Here is a 13,934-nt window from a genome sequence, read left to right as displayed (position 1 = left end):
AAGTAAATAAATAAATAAAATGTTGGAGGCTGATTTAAAACTTCTTAATTTAGACTTGTGCCTGTGATTCTTGGGGTTTATGGGGCAAATGTGCTGAGAGCATTCACTTTGTGTCCTATGGATGCTAGAGGAGCAATCTGATATAGTTCACAAATGTTAAAAAAGATGAACCTCTGAACACTTAATTTATTTTTTTTTTAAAAAATAACTTGCTTGGTGCACTGTATCTCTAAAAGGAAGAAATTTCAATTTTTAAAATATCAGCTGCATGAGGACTGATGTCCTGAGAATTAGTCTCTTAAAGGAAATGTTGGGGGGGGGGGAATCCCATGAAGCTGAGATTACATGTGGAGGAGATGAGTCACATAGCATAGCAGTTTTTGTAGTGTACGATCAGAAATGAATACAAAGATTAAGCTCCTTGTGGTTAAGTGACAGCAGTCAAGAAAATGATTTCAGTCTCCTATGTATTAACTCGGAGAAAACAGACCATGTAACAAAACAACAGAGCTTCAAGAGGCAAATGGAAATGGAAAGAAACCCATGAGGTACATGCTTAGTGTACACTGACTGCTCAAACTTGTATGGAAAAAAGTTGTGGTAAAACAGATTTATAGAAATAATTACATTCACTTCTTTTGCCGCTGGGGGCTTTCATAATCTCATGATGGTTTCTGATGGTCTGATAAATTACCATCAGTGCCCAGGAGTGTACAGGTGGAGGCTGCTGTGGGTTGTCATTCTGATGGCTCCTTTTATGTTTGGGAATCAGCATTTTAAAAGAGTTTTGAACAATTTAGAGGGGTAGCGGTGTTTCAAGTAGGGTTGTCAACTCTGGGTTGGGAAATCCCTGGAGATTTGGGGGGGAATCTGGGGATGGCAGAGTTTGTGGTAGAATGCCATAGAGTCCACTCTCCAAATATCTTTCTTGGAGAACATATCTCTGCAGTCTGGAAAACAATTATAATTCCAGGAGACCTCCAGGCCCCACCTGGAAATTGGCAACTCTAGGTATTTGGGTTCTTGCACACTTCTTCCTTAAAAGCCTATGTTAGTGGCTGGTAATTGTTTTCTTGGGGGAGGTTGCATGCTGGAACTGTGGCACAGCATAGCTGGGAACTTTTCAATTACTTCCATGTGCACAAAGAACATTGGATTTCAAATGATAACATTCCACATCATAAGGCAAACTCCTCTTAAAGCTGAGTAGAGTTTTAAGAGCAGTGTGTGACATTGCAAGAGGGCCGATACTTAAAGAGGAAAAAATCTATACATCCTAGGAGGCATATCCAAATCTTTGTGTGTAAAATGGCTCCTTGTTTCCTGGCCAATATCTTGATCTTCTACAACTTCTTTCCAGCTTAGTCAGAGATAAAAAGAAGTACAATTTTTACTAGGCCTTCAAATCAGCAGAATTTTTTTCTGCATGTAATTTGAAAGCTGGCAGTGAGTTCAGGTGCTGTATGAAGAAAACTACACAAAGCCATCTTGTTGTTAGAATTGTACGTACCTCCCTCCTCCCTTCTTGTATAGAGAATGGTAGCTAAACATTGATTCTGATCAGCAATGATTTAAAAATACAGATGTGTTGGTTAACCAGGGTCAAATCCGCATTCACCCATTACCCGCATGTTTATCGGATATCTTCTGTTTGCCTCCAATCTGCGATTTTTTCCTCTTCGTTCACATTCCTGCTTCCAATCCGTCTTTCTCGTGCGTCCCTCCGGTCACACGGCCACTCGAAAACCACTTTTTTGGGCGGGACCTTTTTTCCCCGCCCATTTTTTAAAAATTTTTTTGAGCGCACTTTTCCGTTATTTCGATCTTGCCTTATAAAGAAACATCATTGAAGATAATGATGCCTCTCTTTCCCCCACTGACAGCACTGATGGCTCTCTCCCGTTTCTTTTTTGGAAATTTGGAAGCATGTGGGAAGCTTTCGTGGGCATTTCCTATGCAGGAAAGTTCAGTGCCTGAATTTTACTGAAGTTTCACTTCCTTGGAGTGTCATTATGTTCCCAATAGTCACTGGCCGAATCCGCATTCACCCCACACGGGCATTTTCTGCTTTTGAGGGAGGGAACAAATCTTCCCACTTTTTTTTTAATTACTTTTCTGTTATTTTGATCTTGCCTTATAAGGATATTGTATTTCCTTATAAGGATATTGTAATTTTGGTATTACAGTAATATAAATTTAAAAAAAAAACAATTAAAAAGGAAGTTTCGCGAGTCCATTCTGAGGATGGATTCACCCCAAAATGATTTTTCAAACTACCAGATTTGATTCAGAAACAGCATAATCAATAAATCCAATGCTATGAAGTCAAAACCAGTCTTTTGCAGACTACGGAGCACTTGCAAGTTGAATCAGCCAATAGGAACTCTCGGAACAGCCGGAGAGACAGGAAGGGGGGTGGTTTTTAAAAAAAACACGTAAATTGCTCATTGGCCCGTTCACGGCCACCGTGAAACTCCCGTTGAAAACCTGTGACCACATATTCGGGAGAAATGCGAATGAAATGCGTCTGTTTAATGAGGTAATGTGACCGGCACTCGGGATTGCGTGGGGAATGCGGGGAACATGCGACTTAGAATGAGTAATGTGGATTTGCCCCAGGATTAGTCACTCCCCCCCCCAGAAATGGGGCACGAACTCCAATTAGAGTGTTCTTGCATTTAAATGTCACAGATAACCAAATAACTCTAGTCAACTGATGCAGTTGAGAGTTGTTGGAATTTGGTGGGAGGAGAGTTAGAATATCTGCTGGTTAGTCAGGGAGTCCATTAGGGACTTAAGGTATTTTGAAGATAGGTAGGGTTTCGGCGTTCTTCCTGTCTAAAATAGTTAAAAACCTTCCCCCCCTTCCCAAAGTTTAAGTATGAATTGGTTAAACAAGGAAGTTACTTTGTAACTGTTGAGCTTTCTCAAGTCCCAGTTCTCCAGTAATTTCATTTCTGTAATACTGAGAAGGCTGGAGAAAAGAAATGACCATACCACATATAACACTAAAACCCCCCATTTCTTAGTTCTTTTTGAAAAAGTTTGTAGGGACCTGTATGGTGTGAAATTTCCCTGGTTGCTAGACCTGGAGACGGGATGTTGTTGTAAGTGAGAGAAAAATTTAAAAATGGCCATCAGGCCAATGGCATCACGTCATTTCTGGGGACAACCTGCAAGTGCTATCAATCCTCCAGTGATTCCTAGAGAGGTGCAATAGCATTTCTGGGTGTTTCCTGGAAGTGGCATCACATTGTTGCCAATGGCTACCCCCACATGTCCGTGCCCCCCCTTCCCTGGTCTCCTGCAATTTTTTCTCTCTGCTTACTTGCAGGCTTACATTCAAGTAGTGATCAATGCATATTGTAATCCTGTGCAGAATTTTTCTAATCTAAGCCTTTTGAAATCAATGGGTTTAGAATGGAGTAACTCTGTTTAGGATTGCACTATTAGTTACTGTATCTCTGTGTAGTAATTATGGTAAAATATGTGGATTAAATTGTACAAACTGATTATATTACAAGTATGTTGGTATGTTGTAAAAGACATGTATATATGTGAAAGTGAGATTTTAACAACTTGGTGGCAGTAACTGTTCTCTTTTAGCGTTTATTTGAAGGCATATTTGAGATTGAGGGAAGTTTAGAGAAACTAGAAATATGGTTTACAAAGCTAAGATTGTTGCAGAACCTAATATTTACAGACTTTTAGCTTGCTCTCACCTTGTGAGACAAAAATATATTTTTACTTTGGTAATTCATTGTCCTTCATAAGTATGTATAAGAGAATCTGTTGAGAATGATCTAATGCCTCATACAACCAGGAATTTCCTATTCACTTATTGAAAAGAAAGTACTTTCTTAATATTTGCAGATTCTTCATTGACAATAAAGTGTGTGTGTGTATTTGTTGCGGTCCATAGAAGAGAATGGAAGGGTTGTTTGCATATTTCAGAATAACTGAACTACATCTACACACTGAGAGTTTGAAATGGATAATATATTAAGTCTGTCATACATAGAAAATATATTCAAAAATATATTTAAAAGTCATACTTTATATTGTGGGGTTTTCTGTTATATTAAAGGTCTACTTAATATTAACAAATATGGTGTACATATTGGGAATTTCAAACTCAATACTGAAATGGAAGCTTTTATTTAAATTCCTGACAAAAATGGATGCTAAATAGTTTTTGTATGGTAGTCTCTCTAATGCCATCTACTGCGCCAGTGTTTCCCAACCAGGGAAATCATTTAAACATTGTGAAAAATTCCAAATATCCCTTGAACTATCATGGTTAAGGTTAACTGACCATGTGTGTGTATCTCTATCAGCTTTTTACAAATACATTTTCTTGATGAATTTAGCAGTAATTGAATTATGCTTCCTGACACCAACTTTTTCTGGCCTGTAAAACATTTTCATAGGTAGGAGCTCCTTGGGATTTGAAAAATTAATGTAGGGATTCCTACTGTACTACTTTGTTCCGCTTGGATGATCCCCTCCAAACATTCTTGCAATCTTGGGGATTTAACAACTTTGAACAGCAGGTGGCTATATTTACCAAGATTTGTTGTTGCTTTTCTCTATAATTTGTAAACCATTACCCAAAAGGTGCAGTAATGGGTCATAAATATTTTTGTTTTTGACTTTTAAAAATATGCGAAGAACATTTTTGTAGGTGAACTTGTTTTCATTAATTATCTCTTTTGTTGCAGTCTTTAAAGTGGTAATATGAAGTGTTTCTATAAATTTATTGTAGGACATTTGTTCTTGAATCCTCCGCTTGTAGAAAATTATACATTGTCCTAACAAGTTCAAAGAATTGTCAAAGTGCTATGTTAAAATCTCTCTTTTTCTATTGTGTGGTTGAATGTTTTTAATATCAATATTTAGTGTCCTAGAACCCCTCAAGAAATATTTTTATACAATCCTTCATTTTGAAAAATAAATATACAGTTTTTCATTTAATTTGAGTCTTGCATTTTCCTATGTCTTAAAAGAACAAAAATTACTTTGTAGGTAGCACTAATACCATGGAGCATTGTCCATAAGAAATTGTGCCTTTTGTCTCCTGCTGGAAAACTCTCCTATATAACAGTGCATTGCATTTTGCATGAAAATATGTGAAGCTTTTTATTTGCCAGTAGTGTACATACTTGGATACTGGTTTTGACATCACTAGTTAGCAGCTTCCGAAGGTGTGTGCATTGGTCAAAGAATGTTATTTGAGTATTTATGTATACAGCTTAAATTTATCCATGAAAAAAAATTCCATGATCTTTTACTAATGCAGTGTCCCTTCGTATGGAAGGGAACCAAAGCATTTACATAAAGGTATGGTTGCCCCATTTACTCCCAAGTTTACAACATATGGGATATGTTGTGTTCCATGTTGCACTGGCTGAAAAGACTGTGAATAACTTGAGAGCCCTTCTGTTTTTACCTTCTGGGGCGAAATTCCCCTTGCAATTTTGCAGGATAATACGGAAATCTCATACTGAAAATGAAACTACCGTAAAGAATTTTTACCTGCACTACCTTGGTTATCTGTGGTAATGAAGATTTTTGCTCCACCCATCAGGTAAAGATAGAGGGTAAAATGTGATAAAATGATCATCCAGTTGGGCTCAGAACAACCAACTTACCAAGTGTTTGCATGTACAATATGGCAAGATATTGTTTGACCAAGGTGTTATTGATATCTGCTCTTTGTATTGTGATACATAGCCAGTTAGCATGGGCTTTTGAGAGTACATACACAGAAGATAGTTTCATTGAATTAATCCTTAGTTTCCAGACATACATATTTTCTACTAGTTGCTGATTTTGAATGAATGTTACCATGAGAAAGGCTGTGTTTGTGTGTGTGTGTGAGTGAGAGAGAGAGAGAGCCTTTTCATTAATTCAGTGTTTGTGCTTATGTATTTAAACATGTGTTGGAGACACACACTTTTGCATATGCACCTACTTCCTAAGGATCTGTCATTTTTTAATCAGTAGCGAAAGATAGAAGGATGTATTTGTTTATTTATTTATGTTTACTTGTAGTCTGCTTTTCTCACTGAGACTCAAGACAGATTACAATGTGAGTTAGTACAGTCAATTTCAAGGACATTTCCATAAACAATGTAATAGAGTCTATAAATGCAAATTTGCAAAGATTTAAAACCAGAAGAAATCCAATACAGAGTAGAAGAAATACTGGAACAGAGTATAAGCAGTTCTAAGACTGATATATTAAACAACATAGAACTATCTGTTAAGATCATACCGAAAGCAACAGATAGCACACAGTAACACATAGTACTAAAGTAGTAACATAAAATGGAGCTCTAGTGGTGTATTTCTTTTGAATTTCTCATTTAATGGGAGTGTAATAATTATTTGGATAGATATTTTCAGTTTTTTTGGATAGAGGCCTTCTAACAAGCCATTTGGGTGGTCTATTTTTTATGATGACACTCTGAAGAAAAAAGTGTGATGATCTTGGGATACTTTTGGCAAACATATTCAGATTCTTCTGTGACACTGATAGGTTGCCATGAATGCTTTTTTTGTATCTTAAACTTGTTTTACTTGGAAGCAGTAACCTCCTGTGATTGAGATTACATTAGCAAACTCGTATTGATGTTGTCTATCAGAGGTTCATTTGATTTAACCAAGTATGGTGAGAAAATTATACTGAGGAAATTTAAGCCTTTTATTACTGTGGTTGAAAATTCCAGAAAGCTTTCTACATGTGCAGATTTACAGTAAAATAGAGAAGTTCCATTGCAGTCTGCATTTCCAAGATAAGCAGAAACAAAACAGCTTCCTAATAGGCATGCCAACATATGTTCCTGTCACTGTGCTTGTTATTGATAATAGTAGCTAAGACACTTATTATATTAAATGGTGTAGGGAGAGCTGTGCACATTATGTTGGGCTCCTCCCCCTCCCCCGCATTATCTACCTCTAAAATTATATTCCTTGTTTATTTTCTTTGTACTTCATGACTCAGATTTTAGCAAGCCAAAATATTGTTCTTTCAGCTCTTCAGTATATTTCTTTTCTGAAACTAGAAGAACTTTCATATCTATAAAACAAAGCCACCTAACTTAACCCTCCCCCCATCAAATTATACAAAGAAACAAAAACTTCTCTTATCTCTGATCTCCTACTTAATCCTCAAATTATGGATTCCAGCATCAGTTTTAAAGCAAAAATACAATGCAGATAACCCTTCAGTGCAGCAGTTCAGGATAATTAAAACAGAGATATTGTCAAATGAAGAAACAAGGCAATAGCGTTTTGTATGATAGGCCCAGTGACTTATTTATTTACTTCATCTGTATCCTACTTTTCTTCCAATGGGGACCCAAAGCAGCTTTCTTCATTCTCCTCTCTTCCGTTTTCTCCTCACAACAATCCAGTTGCTAAGAGTGTTTGATTGACCCAAGGTCACCTAGCAAGCTTCCATGGCAGAATGGGGTTTCAAACCTGGGTGTCTGTTTCTGTTTGAGAGCCAAGCTACAAGTGATGCCTGACAGGTTGGACACTTGTCAGCTTCTGAGCTCTTAGAACATTGGCTTAACCTGGGCCATCCAGGTAAGAGCAAAGATGAATAGAGTTTGGCTAAAATCTGAGCATGTCACAATAATACCTTGTAGCAAGTGAGATGTGACAGAGCAGAAAGGACACTAGAGATGCGGTCATTATTATCTGGGATAATTCTTCTTAAGGCAAAAAGATTAGAATAGGAGAAGTTAAAAGAGTAATATTAATACACTATGGGAGATTAACATAAAATTCAAGCTAGCTCTTCCCCCCGGTTGCGTTATTTTAAGAATATTTACCTAAGTAATAGTACATGGCCTCAGATTCGAATAGGTCTAGAAATGCCTGTCCTCCTGTGCTCTGTCATGACAGCTTTTTTCATCTGTTCAGGGCCTTCTACAGGTACCATCCTATAAGTTGGCAAGATCAACAAATGCTCACACATGCACATTTTTTCTTGTGGTCCCCACTTTATGGAATGGTGTGCCTGAGGTCAAGAAGTGCACTTAAATCAAAGCAGTTTGCCCTTCTTTAGACCAGCAGCTCTGCTTGCAAGCACTCTCTGTCTCTCTCTCTCGCTCTCTCTCACTCACTCAAGAGCCACGACTGAAAGTAAAGCAAGTTAAATCAAAGCAGTTTGCCCTTCTTTAGACCAGCAGCCCTGCTTGCAAGCTCTCTCTCTCTCTCTCTCTCTCTCATTCACTCAAGAGCCACAACTGAAAGCAAGTTAAATCAAAGCAGTTTGCCCTTCTTTAGACCAGCAGCTTGCAAGCTCTCTCTCTCTCTCACACACTCACTCACTCAAGAGCTATGACTGAAAGTAAAGCAAGTTAAATCAAAGCAATTTGCCCTTCTTTAGACCAGCAGCCCTGCTTGCAAGCTCTCTCTCTCTCTCTTGCTCAAGAGCCACGACTGAAAGTAAAGCAAGTTAAATCAAAGCAGCTTACTCTTCTTTAGAAAGTCAGCCCCAGCAGCCTTGCTGCTGCCTCCGCTTCCTGCTGCTAAAGAGACGGGCAGCAGGGAGGCAGCCTTGAGGAAAAGGAATCACGTGGGCAGGGCCAAAACGCATGTGATCTCTGCTCAGAGCTACTGGAATGCAGTTGCAGGCGTTCCCCCTCCAAATGAGCCCTGGATCTAGCGATCGGAGACTTGGCTCGCATGCCCACAGAGAGGGCTCTGCGTGCCAGCTGTGGCACGCGTGCCATAGGTTCGCCATCGCTGTACTGTATAGTTAAAGTTTAACTTGCTAATGCTTTTTCGTAATGGTAACTGTAATAACTGTAAGAGACTTCCTAAAGTTTTTTTCTGTCCCCTAGAGGCCTTGCTTGGCTAGCTTAACACCAGTGCTATCAGCAATACCATCTAGAATCCACTTTGAAAGTTCTGGGTAGCCAGCAGTTCAGAAAATGGGATGACAGCCTTTCCCTTTGACTTTCATTTCAAATTAAACTAAATTTTATTGTAGCAAAAAGAGAACTTGTGCAGAAATATGCATAGTGGAAACAAAGCAATAAAAATGTAAGGTGCTGCATGTAAGCATGAGCGCATGCCAGCAAGTGCTCATATTTCTCCAGTCCATGTTGATAAGGAAAATCTGACAGTTTAAGAATGCAAAAAAAAAATGTGTTCTTGTTTTTATCTTGTAGGTCTCAGCAGCCGCTACAGAACAATTTTTCCCTGTTTCCTTCCACCAAAGGCTGGAATTTCAGAGGGGTAAGGGTTTTTGTTTCAGGCGATTGATTTGTGTGTGTTTTCTTGTAACACAAACACTTATTTCCACCTTCTGTAATGCTAATTAAGGTAATGTTCTAAGGTAATATTCTGCAAACTCAGACCTTTCTCCCAAAAGACCTCTAAAGATGCAACTTCAGAAACAATTGCTCAATTTAATTTTGTCAAGGAGCCAAGTAATTATTGTAGGTAGTCCTGCATGACACTTCATAAGGGGTTATGTTTATCCTGGCAGAATTCTGTTCATGTAATCAACTTCTCAGAGAATGAGTTTATTATCTTATATTTATCCAGATGAATGTTTAACACTGACATTACATTTGCTTAGGCATTATTTAACAAAGAAAAAGACTTCTGCAAAGGAATATGCCCTGCTGAACTGTGTTGCCCAAAGATAGTTGAAACAGAAACTTTTATTTAATACTGAATAATGTTTAATAATGTTTTTTATATAGGTGTGTAGGATGTGGATAGAATGGATTATAATAATGTTAAGTGCCTTTACCTTGTAACCATTTACATGAGACCAAGATTCTTTACGGATGAAATCATGAGATTAATTCTGATACAGGCAAAGTGGCTGTGCCAACTATGCTTGCCAGAGTATGACTTATGAATGTATTTGTTGGTCAATAGAAATGAATGTATCTGTAGTTCAACAACATTATATGCATGTTTATCTTTTATACACATATACTCATATTCTGTAGGGTAGTGTAACTTTTGGATTGATAATTCCTCAGTAGCAGAATGTAGCAGGGAACCAAAAGTAACTCCTTAGTGTCTTAGCTCAACTTTGATCTTTAAAGCAATAAAGTTACAAAGAGAAACAGTCACAAATGGAATGCAGGAAGGGGGTAACCAGGATAGACAAGCCATAACTGACACTGTTGAATGAAATAAGTTAGCTTCTTTCCTGATATCAGCAGAATTGGCCAAGGTCATCAGTAATGTAGTTGCTTCTTGGACTTGAGATACTGAGAATTGAGCAATGATGGAGGAACCAATTTTCCATCAAGACTTGCTTCACATTTGGCATCAGCTTTTCTTAGGATCAGGCTTAGGGCCTTTTAATATTACACTGGCCTCTGAGTCACCTTTTCATAATCAAGCTCTGAGTTAACCTGGAGAGCCAGGAAGATCAGGGCAATTGAAATGCCATTTCATAGATTTATAGAATCACAGGGTTGGATGGGACCTCTAGGGTCATCTAGTCCAACCCCCACCCCACAAAATGCAAGAAATTCCCAAATATGCCCCCCCTCATCTGCTCCACTTGACATCTCTCCTTTGGATGTTTGGGAAAACTGACAGCTTGGGATAAATAATTGTGTTGTTCTAGCCTTTTGGTATCATCATAAAACTAGGAATATGTGAGCCTAGAGATGTGCTCCACAAGAACTGGCTAGCCATGGCTGGCTAGGAAAGAGGCTGGATTTAGGGGAGGGAACTCTCCCTCCCTTGGGAAAGAGAGGGTACAAAAAGACCTACAGTCATTTAGCTGTGCTGCTTTGGTGAGGTTCTGGCAAAGGGTCCGACTGGCTGTCTTGCTTCCTCCTCCAAGGCACCATCAATTATTTTGATGTAGTCATATAAATCTGTCATCATTCTGCATAGACACTGATTGTAGATCATGTAGGAAAACATTTGCATACCAAGCAAGCATCAGTTTCTTTTCCAGTTAAAGAGAGCCAGGGAGAGTAATTCAGACTGGTAACAGAACAAGGTGTCTGATGCCGACTTCTTGAAAACAACAGAGCAATTAAGATCTTTTGAAATTATTGACATATATTGCTGGAGGGTTGTTGAAAACCTCTGCATGACTGGGTTTTTAAATTTCAAATTGTAGTCACAGAACATTAAATATAATTTGTTTTCTGGGGCTACATTCACACATCATTGGATATTATTGTTGTTATAGCAGTCATTCACAACTGGGTTGGCTTGTCCACACAAGACAACCCATTTGGTAATGCTAGCTATCATGTGATGAAAGCAGAATATCCAGTAATGTAAGGATGCAGCCAACAGTTTTGAGACTGTAAAAGTTGTGTGCTGTACTGATGACTGACCTGTACCAACCTCAGTTGCCATGGAGGACCTGGATGCTAAAAATATTCTGCATATCCAGAATGTTACTTTGTCAAAGAAAATGTGTTCTTAGCAATCAGAGTTGTACAGCTAGAACTATGTAATATTATGCAATTAGCAATGCCAGCTTCAGGTTGGGAAATTACTGGAGATTTGGGGGTGGAGCCTGGGGAGGGCAGAAAACCTCAGCAGGATATAATGCCATAGAGTCCACCTTCCAAAGTAGCCATTTTCTCTAGGGGAACTGATCTCTGGAGATAGTTGTAATTCCAGGAAATCTCCAGAGCCTACCAGGAGACTGGCAACCTTGTACATCATACTATAGAGTATATACTGTGCATTATTGAAGTAGATGTTTCCTATAACTTATTAACAATACCGTATGGCAATGCTGTATGGTAGAATGCATGTGCCTCCTTAGAGAAAAACAATTTATTCAGTTTTCAAGTCACAGAATCACTCTTGTAGTTTCATTCCATACCTGGAAATGTACAAAAATTGAATGCATGCACTTGTTCTTCCATTAGCATCCGTTGCATTGCAAATGTCCACGTATTTGCAGTTTATTGACCAAAAGGAAGCAAATGTGTGTGTTTAAGCAGATGTGATTGAGAGTGTGTCAGGCAGAGACGGCTGCTCCTTGCAGCTCCTGTCAGTGCGTCATCTAGGGGTATACCACCACGATAGAAAATTTAGTATACCTAGTACAATAACCAGATCATTACTATGGTGGTTGGTAGATTCCCATTTGTAAGAAGGAGTTGACTTTCGCTTTCCTAAGATTGAGGTCACACTCACTAGAGATGCCTCGACACTTGGTTGGGGTGCTCATTGTGGACATTCCTCTACTCACAGCATATGGCTAGGAAGTGAACAGTGGTTGCATATCAATATTTGGGAACTGAGGGCAATATGTTATTCATATCTCCTTTGCAGATATGATGAAAGGCAAAAAATGTTCAAATATTCACGGACAACTGCACTGCAATGTTCTACATAAACAAGCAGGGAGGCACAACTTCCAAAACTCTGTATGGAGGCTATTCTCATTTGGGAATGGGCCAACAGACAGGGTGTATTGCTTCAGGCTGTTCACATTCCGAGAGTGGCCAATTGTTGCAGACAGACTGAGCAGATTAGGTTCTTCTTATGACAAGGGAAAATCAAAAAGCCCCTTTATTCTGCTCAAGGGGGATTAGATCTAATGTCCTTAGGGGGGTGGATTTCAACTAACTTAGGGTACCTACTTTATGTCTTTCCTCCCATCCCTCTTGCCGGACAAATGGTCAGCAAGATGCAGGCCAAGGGAATGAATGTCATTGTAGTGACTGTATTCTGGCCTCACCAGCCATGGTTCCATTGGCTATTTCACATGGTCAGTGGAAAATTTCAACAACTGCCCATGATTCCAGATCTACTATCCTACAAGGGTGTCCAATATCATGACATACCCAGACTCAAACAGACAACCTGGCTGATTATACTATAGGGAGGCTCCCTGAAGGAATAACTGAGGTTATCTTAAACACAAGGAAACCTAACACCCAAAAAGTCTTATGCCCTCAAATGGGACAAGTTCGTTGCTTGGGCCAAGTATAAGGGTCTGGACCCTTATGATTGTTCTTTAGCCCAGATACTAGAATACTTACTGAAGTTTAAACAGAAGGGTCTTTCCATTTAATTTATCAAAGTTCATCTAGCTGCTGTCTCAGAATTTCATCCCCCTATAGACAAGAAGACAGGGTTTTTTCATCACAATTCTAAACTTTTTCTTAAAGGTTTAACAACATGTTTGTGCCAATGGCCGAATCCACATGGCTCAAGTTTGCCACTATTTTCCCTTAATAATGAATTGGTATTGAATTGTTTTCTTTGAAAACATAAACCGAACTGGGCTTGAAGCCTTGGACATGCTGTAACTTTAAGGGTTAATGAGAGGCGGGATCTGCTGGATTTTTAAGGGAGGTTGCTGGGAGGAGGAGGCACGCATGTAAAGAACATCGCTGCCCGTACCGGGATGTATGAATGATTTACCTTATTTTGAACTTACGTTTGGTGGCATTGTAAGTATATTGAACATTGTTAAGACACTGGGAAAAATATTTGTATGATGTATAGCTGATTATAATTATAATCATGTTTTGTACAGAAAAAGAAGCTCCTGAAGAAGCAGGCGCGAAATCTGCTCGCAGCCGGCCTCAGATTGAGCATTGTTTGGGAGCACGATTTTCCTCGTTGCTCCAGGGGAAAGTGGGACCCCGCCAGTGTTTCCCTCGTGATTACCATACCTCCACCGGATTGGAAAGAAACTAAATTAAGAAAGCTACGGCCCCATATATGGGGGCTACTGTTATTTTCCCGGAATTGATATATAGACTGCAGAGTTGGGAATGATACCGTATTTAACTGTAATTATGTACCAGTAGTTTCTTGTTTGAAACTGAAGTGTAGAAAATTTGTATAAGATACCTTTTGTATGAATTGTTATAAGCACATTGCACTTTGGAACTAATTGATTGAAGTATCTTACAAATACACATGAATTGATTTTTTGCATCCTGTGGGTGTTT

The 13,934-nt window shown here is 38.8% G+C and overlaps 1 protein-coding gene across 1 annotated transcript in view; it reads left to right on the top strand.

Annotated features, from left to right (window-relative positions):
* The window catches only part of ARHGEF3 (Rho guanine nucleotide exchange factor 3), a 273,489-nt gene that overhangs the window by 24,952 nt on the left and 234,603 nt on the right, over positions 1-13,934 (top strand). Inside the window, exon 2 of the mRNA XM_054977396.1 lies at positions 9,189-9,255. Coding sequence (XP_054833371.1) covers positions 9,189-9,255 — 67 coding nt within the window. The remainder of the gene's footprint in view (positions 1-9,188; positions 9,256-13,934) is intronic.

The sequence above is a fragment of the Eublepharis macularius genome, chromosome 4, assembly GCF_028583425.1.
Source record: "Eublepharis macularius isolate TG4126 chromosome 4, MPM_Emac_v1.0, whole genome shotgun sequence".
Taxonomy (NCBI): domain Eukaryota; kingdom Metazoa; phylum Chordata; class Lepidosauria; order Squamata; family Eublepharidae; genus Eublepharis; species Eublepharis macularius.
This window is presented reverse-complemented; position numbering and strand designations above follow the sequence as displayed.